General features: G+C 33.5%; 2 protein-coding genes and 1 pseudogene across 2 annotated transcripts; all 3 read right to left on the bottom strand.

Annotated features, from left to right (window-relative positions):
- Positions 1–5,599: 5,599 nt before the first annotated feature.
- Positions 5,600–6,466, bottom strand: LOC123214979 (annotated as a pseudogene).
- A 1,270-nt stretch (positions 6,467–7,736) lies between these two features.
- On the bottom strand, positions 7,737–8,441 carry LOC123212960 (auxin-induced protein 15A-like). Its single transcript, XM_044632227.1, has one exon. The coding sequence runs from the start codon at positions 8,212–8,214 to the stop codon at positions 7,912–7,914; it is 303 nt and encodes a 100-aa protein (XP_044488162.1). The 5' UTR covers positions 8,215–8,441; the 3' UTR covers positions 7,737–7,911.
- A 1,227-nt stretch (positions 8,442–9,668) lies between these two features.
- LOC123212961 (auxin-induced protein X10A-like) lies at positions 9,669–10,254 on the bottom strand. The gene has a single exon (XM_044632228.1). The coding sequence runs from the start codon at positions 10,161–10,163 to the stop codon at positions 9,861–9,863; it is 303 nt and encodes a 100-aa protein (XP_044488163.1). The 5' UTR covers positions 10,164–10,254; the 3' UTR covers positions 9,669–9,860.
- Between the last annotated feature and the right edge of the window lie 49 nt (positions 10,255–10,303).

The following is a 10,303-nucleotide window of genomic DNA, read 5'->3' as shown; positions in this document are numbered from 1 at the left end:
CGCAAACCAGGAGATTTAACATATGCAAGATATACATCTCTTGAAATTGGTTTGGTCAGAAGATCAATAACCATATTATGCATAGAAATATATTGTACATTTACTTCCTTTTTCGAAATGATATCTTTGACAGAGTTATATCTAGTGTCGATATGTTTGGTTCTATTATAAAATTTCGGATCCTTTGTGAAAGCTATTACAACTTATCATCACAATGTACAACTACTGGACCAACTGTTGCATCCTGTACACTTAAATTTTCCAAAAAATCTTTTCAACCAAACGGCTTCTTATACAACTACAAAACATGCTACAAATTCTACTTCCATTGTGGATAAGACTATGCATGTTTGTTTCTTACTACATAAGAAAGCATAATTAGAAGTTGATTTGCATTAGTCCAAGTCAGTACCCTAGTTAGTATCCGAATAGCCAGTGATACACAAATCTGCTCCTTGATAGCATAAATAGTAATCCACAGTGCCTTTCAGATATCTCAATATCCTTTTAATAGCCTTTTAGTGTTCTCTTTCTGGATTCGATTGATATCGACTAGCTAACTTGATAACAAAGCAAATATCGAGGCAAATATACATCATTGTATACATAAGATTTCCAATTGCACTTGAATAAGGTACTAAGGACATTTCATTTCTTTCATTTTGAGTCTCTAGACACAAATCTTGACTCAACAAATTGCCTTTTGACATAGGATTATCTATGGATTTGTAGTTCGCCATATTGAATCGTTTTGAGATCTTTTAAATATAATACTCTTGTGACAAAGCCAAAAGTCTCTTAGAATGATTCCTTTTAATTTTAATACCCAAAATATAATCTGCTTCACCGATATTTTTTATGTCAAAATTTGTGGATAACCAATTTTTTAATGATCATCACATACTTCAATTCACTTTCAACTATCAGCACATCATCTATATAAAGATATAGAATTGCAAGCTTGTTGTCAAGCTTTTTCATATAGACACAATGATCATGTTCCAACATCTTAAAATTATAAGAAAATATTATCTTATGAAATTTTAAGTATCATTGTCTTGATGACTGTTTCAAGCTATATATCGATCTTTAGAGCTTGTATACTTTACACTATTGGCCTTTTACCACAAAACCTATGGGCTGATCTATATAGATTTCTTCGTCAAGTTTTCCATTGAGAAAAATTGTCTTGACATCCATCTGATATAATTCTAGATCTAAGTGTGTTACTATAGATAGAATAACACAGATTGAAGTAAATCTCACAACAGGCGAAAACGTTTCTTCATAATCTATACCTTTTTGTTGGGTATAGTCTTTCACTACTAGATGAGCTTTGTATTTATCTATTGAGTCATCCACCTTCCATTTAATTTTGAGAATCCATTTATTCCTAATAGGTGTTCGACCTAGTGGTAAGTCCACCAAACTCCAAACATGGTTAATTTTCAAGGATTTTATTTTTTTCTCTAATGCTTCTTGTCATATTTCCTTATTAAGGGATGATAAAACTTCTTTGATATTTTTAGGCTCGTTGTCTTCAAGAAGAGCAATTATAAAAACTTCATTATCAATTTCGAAATGTCTTTTAGGGATTTGAGGATGTTCACTCCTATACAATTAAGGATCTTCGCTTCCACTATCTGAAATAAGTTGGAGCTCAATCTCATTGCTTCCATTATCTGGAACAGGTAAAGACATTGTCTCTTGTGGCACAACTAATAGTCGTTGAGACGAGCTGTCACCTTATTCCTCTTTCGTCTCATGCAGATGAAGACTTTAATCAAATCACCCTTCTTAGGAAATTCATCTTTTACGAATATCGTATCTCTATATTCTATTTCAATCATTCTTCCATTAGAGTCCTCTCTTATGAACATATACCCTTTAGAGTGTTTAGAATATCTTATAAAGATATATCTCTTGCCTCTTGGTCCCAATTTTTCGAATTTATGGAATGTGTCATGGATGTATGCAGCTAACCCCCAGGGTTGTATCATGTTTAAATCAGGTTTTCTACCTATCCATAACTCATATGGAGTGGAAGTTACTAACTTAGTAGGCACTTAGTTAAGTACATAAGTAACAGTTAATAGAACATCTCCCCACAAAATTGGAAGATTTGCTTGCGTTATTATAGACCTAACCATTTCTAATAGAGTTCGATTCCTTCTCTCCACTACACCATTTTGTTGTAGAGTTCTTAGAATTGTTAGTTACCTCATAATTCATTTTCCACTACATAATTCCTTAAATTCGGTAGATAAATATTCATGGCCTCGATCAATTCTCAAGGTTTTTATTCTTTTGTCTAACCAATTCTCAACCTCATTTTTATGATGTTTAAAGTAATCTATTGCTTCTAACTTATGGGAGATCACATAAACATAACCAAAAAGTGAATAATCATCTATGAAAGTGATACAATAGAATGCTTTTTTTCTAGCTTTGACATTCATAAGACCACAAATATCTAAGTGTACAAGTTGTAAAAGAATCTCAGCTTCAATAGCTTTTCTAAAAGGTTTTCAAAAAGTTTTTCCTGTTAAGCAATGCTCATAAATAGACAGATCTAATTTTGTAAAAGGTCCTAGTAAACCTTCACGAGCCAGTTTGTTTAATCTTTTTTAGCCAATATGACCTAATCTAGCATGCTATTTATTTGCATCCATATCCAGACTACTAGAAGTTACAAATAACAAAAAACTAATAGAATTATGGTCGTTCCTGCAAACTTCTCCATCAATGCCACCCACACAGCATTTGCAATTTTATATTGCTTATACTAATAAGTAATGTTATCATTCATTGAGTTGATCAAAATAACTTTAGCAGTTAAATCTTTATTTTTCCAGGCATTATAAACATCCATGTCACGCATATGTTGGGCAATGTTAGGATTCTGCCCCTCAGCCAACTGGGGCTCTTCCATAACTTGATTAATAGCCTCTAAGGCATCCTGTTCATCTAATATATAATGCATTCTCATTCTCCATATCCTATAATTGTTCTTATTCAGTCTTTTTCTTTTATTCAAATCGACAATAATGTTTTTTGAAGCCATTTCTATATAACTACATAGATATGCCAACATAACACCAACAATAAGACATATATACACATTTTATTGTTGCAATTGTGCATTAAAAAATTAAAATATTTTACATAAGACATAGAGTCAAAAGTTTACCATATTCTCAATCATCGTCTATGACACAAATCTTTAATATTTTAACAATTAATCCAATCACATCAATGTATATTCTAGACAAAAATAGTTAAATTTTACCAATCTCAGAATTCTCACAAATAGTCATAATACATATTGAATCAACATATGATTTAATATTTCGATAATTCAAAAAGAAAGGAGTTCAATACAATAGCATACTAAAAATAAATAATAGGCATGAATATTCGAACATTTCAATGACAAGCTTCAACAACTAGGACCATTGTTGACTAGAACTAGAATCTGAACCATCCTTGATCCATGGTTTATAATTGTTGAAAGATGGCATTTTAACAATCAATCGTTCTTCCACTCATACCAATCCCGAAGACTATAAACTTCTTTTGCTTTTTGAACAATCCTTAGAGTAACTTTATCCAATATAAAGTTCCTACGTTGTTTGCGATAGCCAACATGCCTTACACTTCGCTGATTTGGGAAAATAGAAAGAGTCGTAGAATTTCTTATGTTCATAACAATGTTTCGCTCTTCTGCTTTTTGTAACTCATACAAACAATCCCAGAAGTTCAATACTTTCTTGTCATCCCAGATAATATTGGTAATTATATTGGTCCAATGATCAGACATTGACATCAAAAGTCAATATATCCTTTCATTATGAGTTAGGTATATGCCCTCACACGTTAATCAAATGTTAACCTTTGACTAGTCAACTATTTGACAATTGACCAATCAAATGTTGATCGTCCAACCCTTGGGTTAGGACCCGAGTCAGATCACCCTAGTTGACTAAATGGTTTGACCTAGTGACCAACGAGTTTTGACTAACTCATTGACCAATGTGTCGGGTAATTAAGTTTTTTCAACCCGATTGCAACCAGCGATGCAATATGAACCCTAGACATTTCGACGACAAAATTGGCCATCTTTCAACCATCCAATGATGATGATTTCATAGGGCTTTTGAAGCCCGTGACACGACGATTTAGATTCATGAAATTTTCGGTGAAAATGTCATCGGATTTCATGAATTTAATGCATGAATGTCACAGTTTTTGGGTGAGAACTTGTCACTGAAATTCGATCAATTTAAGGTGAATTCAATGCAATCTTTTATAACTAAACATGCATCTCATATCTAGAATTCATCCTAACATGATTCTAGGCATTAATTTCACAAAATTACAACGATTCATCAACAATTAAAATAAGTCCATACATATTTATATTAAAAAATAGCACTGTTCATGACAATCAATTTCTAAACATGCTTCATAATCATCCTTACATCACCAACATCACAATTACACAAATAAAACAAGGCTCTGATAACTATGTTAGTAGAAATTAAAAGGGTCTAGGATCATAGAAAAACATACTTGGATTCGATATCTGGAATTTTGATGATGATTTGGTGATCTAATGCGCTCCAATTAGCAATCCACAACACACTTTGCTTCACACTTCATTTGAGGTTGAGTGCAATGCATCTAGATTCATAATAAGAGTTATACTCATTCAAAACCAATAACCTACTTCAACACCTCTCTTTTAGGAAGACATTTATCTCTTTTCACATATGAGAAGGAATTGATAGCATTGGTCCTTGCATTTCATAAACAGTGGCCATACTCAATGGGAAGGAAATTTATAATCCAAGTCGACCAAGAAGTTTGAAGTTCTTATGGGAGCAACACATAACCACCGCAACTCAACAAAAGTGGCTGATCAAGTTAATCAGATATGACTTCCACACTAAGTATTGATAAGAGAAAGACAATGTCGCCACCAATGCCCCTTCTCATTATGGGCCTATTGCATCGCTAATAACCATAACCTTACCTATTCCTCAATGATTAAAACCAATCCAAGAAGCTAATAAGAATCATCTGGATCACCCAAGACAATTCTTTTCTTCGAGAGCAAAATTTTCATTTCTAGTGACTCCGACTTAATTCCTACACTGATTGAAAAAATTCATGGTGGTGGACAAGAGGGATACTTCATGACTCTTCGACAAGTCAAAGAAGTATACTTCTGAAAAAAAATAAAGCAAGAAAGCGTATGCCAATTCATACGAGCATACGAATTGGTATGCTTACAATTTCTTGAGTTCTAGGCTGGAGTTATAAAAGGTTAGGCATTAACTTTGTGTCATCTATAACTCCGTCTAAATCATTATCTCTAATTGGAGGTATAACCTGTGTTTTCCAAGTTTTGTAATTATGCAGTTCAAGCTTGGTTGGGATTGTAAAATTGAAGGTAGAAGTTGAGCAAGTAGTTTGTGATGAAGCAGTGGCAACAATGCTAAACCCTGTCATTTTAGAGAACCTGCTTTGATACCAAGCGAATTTTTTACCTAGTGAGCTCAGCAAAGCTAGGGAGGGGTTGTTTGAATGAAATATACAGAGAAGAAGAAATGGGAGCACTGGTATAGCTATTAGCAAAAATCATTGCATACATTTCACTGAATTAATAGTTCTATTTATATACACAAAACATAATATTATTAAGGAAGGTTATCAGCAGCTTTCGAATTCTTGTTCTCCAAGTTTAATTTCCAAGATTGATCTGTTGTCCTTCCACCTCATTCAACAAACTTTAGATTCTTCTCTTGTTGGGTGCTGGAACATTTCCGGGCCTTTTCCAGGACCACACTCTGCTGTGCTATCCATTGTTGCAGGATCATAACCTGTTGTGTTGTTCCTCTTGTGATCACGCCACTTAGCTAGCTGTAGCTCCACTTTCACAAATGGATAGAGAAGCTGGGAAATTTCCACGACTCCACAGGAGAAAAATATAGATACGTCTTGTGTCTGCTATACTAAATTGTGAATATAAAATTATGCTAGAGTACTCTTTCAAGACCCTTTCAAACTAGACATTACATCAACAAACACGTTTTCTCTGAATGGAATTGTAAGACCGCCCATTGGATGATCAACTCCAAATTCTTCCTCTGCTTGACTTAGCAGGTCTTTAAATGAAGGGTGATTCAGGTACCATATTGGAATTACAAATCTCTTTATTCGGTTTTCTCCCAAATAAACTGCAAAATGGCCATTGGGAACTTCTGTGGCTATTGAAACATCTTGGTTTGCTGCGAAGAATATGTTTAGTATGAACAATAGGAGGCAGATGGAAAGCCATGATCTTACATGGATTTTTATACCTCAAATGGAAGAACAAGAAAATTATTTCAAATAACTTGCAGAAAAAGCAATTACTCTTTGAATAGAGTATATGAGACTTCTAACATAAAATTAGACTTTGAAATTTGGCGGCAAAAAACGTGAGTTAGATATGCGTGCGTGTAGGCCAAGTGCTATACGGAGAGCATTCAAAAAAGTGGTGGAGAGAAATCAATTATGAGCATTGATGAGGATCGATCACATGGCTTGCCTCCCAATTATTTAATATATGATTATTTCAATTGAGCAGTTTATTTCCAGTTGTCTATATCACTCTTAGCCCAGAAACTGACAGCACAGTCTACACAGGTCCACTTGAATTTTAATGGTGTATATGAAATGCCCGCTGGTTAATGCATCCTAGCGATTTTTTATTAGATCTGTGGATCCATCATTATACCAAACAATCAGCTAGGTCATGTGATAATGTCCTCGGCGACAATCAGAATTGGGACCTGAATTTGAAGAGTTGATGGATTGAGTGGGAGCAACAAAGTGAACAACATGTGGTTTTGTCTGGTGATGACTGATGATTAACATCTAGACTCAAACTGATAGGAACAGGATTAAGATAAATAAACTTTTTTTTTTTTTGTTGTATCAGAACCACAGTGGATTGATCATAGTGGGAATGGTCAATGTCCACCACATCAGATCTATTATTAATGGCTTATCAGCCAACAATCTTGCAACACTGCAAGGATTACGATTATATAGGATGAATAACCGCAAAGCATTCTATAGCAGAAGCCTTGGCGTGCTTCATTACAAGGATTTTAGCATCCATATCACATTCTCTGATAGGGTATTTAAATTGTTATACTTAGATATCATTTCTTTTCTCATAATTTCATTCTGCAAAGCTATGTTGTTGAAAAACCTTGCAGTGGTTCAGAGGAACTTGAAGCTTACGTTTAACACAAAGAATGGGGTAGAAATATTTGCACATCAGTTGTGATCTTTAATCACTACACTTGCAGCCAAACTACTAAAAGCCTTTTTGAGTTAATGAGCACATGGCGATATCTGATTGATTTTGTATCAAATATGTATCTTCTCTGTACTTTCCAATCAAGTTATTTAAGATCTCTAAGTAATTCCATCCAAAGCCCTGATATACCAATTAAGTTGCTTAGACAGCATCACAATTAGAATAATCAACTCTGCTGTTCGGTAATACATTCAAATTACTCTTTCATTTATGCTTATTGGTTGTCATGCACCAAGCTAGAGCTTCAAAATTAGGGGGAATAGTGTATTGCAAGATCCCAATTCAAGAAACAAGTAAACAGTATCTGACTTGGGAACAAAAACTATGAAAAATTTTGTTGAACTGAATAAGGGAACAAAAATTTGTACTGAATATCATTTTATAAAGAATTTGTAAAAATTCTAAGACTGTACACACTTTCTTTTCAAATACAGAACTATCTTCCATGGCTCGCATCAAAGAAAATCAAAGTTTCATTTACTAGTTATGCCTGCTATACAAAATTGTTAAGTACTGAATTATGCTAGAGTACTCTTTCATGACCTGTTCAAACTAGAAATTAGGTCAACGAACACATCTTCTCTGCAGGGAATTACAAGACCACCCATTGGATTTTCAAATCCAAATTCCTCTTCAGCTTGACTTAGCAGCCCTTGGAATGAAGGGTTATTTAAGTATGATATCGGAATCACAAATCTCTTGTTTTGATTTTCTCCAACATAAACGGCAAAATGGCCCTTTGGAACTTCTACAGTCATTGAAGCATCTTGGTTTGCCATGAAGAGTGATCCTCGAAGAATTCGCTTAGCTTGAGCAATTCGGGGCAGACGGAAACCCATGATCTTATATGTATGTGTACATCACCGGGAATGAACAAAGAAGATGGCTAAAAAAACTTGCAGAATAAGCAAAAGCTATACACTTGAAGATGTGAAGAGTTATGTTGCTTTGCTCTCGTGAACCAACTTCTATGTGCATATATAGATTGATAAGCAGGAAAGTTCATGTGAAATGAGTGGTGAAGCGGGACATTAGGGGTAGACATGAGTCTTGATGGATCACATGGCACTGTCTTCAAGTTCAACCTTCAAAAGTTAGCAACAACGCTAGAGACATAATGACCTACTTACCTTATTACTGGTGCTAAGTCAGTGACCCATCTGATGTGTAATATTTACCTTTTAATTATTATTATTCAAATAAGATAAGATTTAAATTTTAGGGGATAAGGTAAGTTTAAATTTTAAAAATATTTTATTAGGTAAAAGCAAGTAATGTAATAAACTTATATCAACAATACAGTTTCACTATTTTAGTCTCCTATTCAAAATTCTTCTCCTCCTAAATCAATAATCAAAACCTTTCTCTCTGTTTTGAAAAAAAAAAGAAAATCCTCTCTCTCCCTTTATTAATATTGATTTTGTTTTTCTTTAAAGATAAGTTTTAAAATAAATCCACATTTATCACAAATAAAATATCTCATCTCTTTATAGAAAATTTAACTATTATCTTGCTTTTACCTAATAACATATTTTTAAAATTGAAACTTACCTTATCCCCTAAAATTTAAATCTTATCCTATTTAAATAATAATAATAATAATAATTAAAAGGTGAATATTACATTATGTGTATTGGAGATGAACAGTTATTGTGAGTTTGACGTGGTATATTAGTCAGAGTACTGCCATCAAACAGTTCAGAGTCATCTATCATCTCACAATTGCATATTGTCAAGGTAACTGTAAACAGCTAACATGTATGACAAGTAAATGTTGAGAACATAATCTGTTGAAGGACCATTTTTAGGAAAAAAATTAGCCTTCTTTAAACAGCATCTAAGATTAAGAAATTCAAATATATATCTAACAATTTGTAAAAATGAAACAATCTTATGGTGGAGTATTTGGAATGAATATCTAATAACTTGATTTTAAAATTCATTGAAGGATATACTAAACATGGAAGACCTTGTTGTCAATCAATTTTCTACACTAATTGTTAGAATCCCAATAGGTGGTTTAGGAACTAAACAAGTAAGAAAGGTAGTTGAAAGCTAATAGGTTGAAGTTCACAGAGACGACAATGTCTTAAATTATTCAACCTGTAAAAATGAGCAACCATGTTAAACAAACAAGTATTATCAAAATGAAGATGCAACGATACAGTAAATGATGTTGCTTGGCTAGTATTGGGAGCAATATTAAAATGATCTGATGAGCTATGTTTGAAAGATTAATATTAGAACTGAATTGAAGAAAAATATAGATGAGAAGAAAGAATGAATAAGCCAATTGAACATGAAGAACAAAAATTTCCATTCCGTGATGCTTTTTACTACTATTTCGGTTGAGAATGCGTACATTTTCCTTACTGGTAAATACATTTCCTCTCCTCAAGGAGGAAAAAGAACAAAATTTTGGAGGGTATTAAAATATGTTAACTCTATAAAATTGGATTTACAGATAATTTGTTAGTGTCCTCTCTCATAGCTCATCTATGTGAGAAATGAGATCAATGAAGATGTCTTCTTTACAGGGAATTGTGAGCCCACCCATTGGATGGTCAAATCCAAATTCTTCTTCAGCTTGACGTAGCAAGTTTTGAAATGAAGAGCGGTTCAAGTATGATACTGGTATTACAAATCTCTTTCTTTTGTTCTCTCCAACATAAACTGCAAGATAGCCCTTTGGGACATTAATGGCTACTGCAGATGATTGGCTTGCAGGACATGAAGGCTTTCGAAGAAGTTTCTTAGCTTGAACAATACCAGGTAAACGAAAACCCATGATTTGTTTACACAAATCTGGCAATAGATCACGGAGGACTTGAAAATCAAGTGGATTTCTATAACTTTGGTTTGTAGGGTTGAGACTTTGGTGTTGCATGGTGAACATAATCATATGTGTATATATATAATGAAAGAGTC

The sequence above is a fragment of the Mangifera indica genome, chromosome 4 (genome assembly GCF_011075055.1).
Source record: "Mangifera indica cultivar Alphonso chromosome 4, CATAS_Mindica_2.1, whole genome shotgun sequence".
NCBI lineage: Eukaryota > Viridiplantae > Streptophyta > Magnoliopsida > Sapindales > Anacardiaceae > Mangifera > Mangifera indica.
This window is presented reverse-complemented; position numbering and strand designations above follow the sequence as displayed.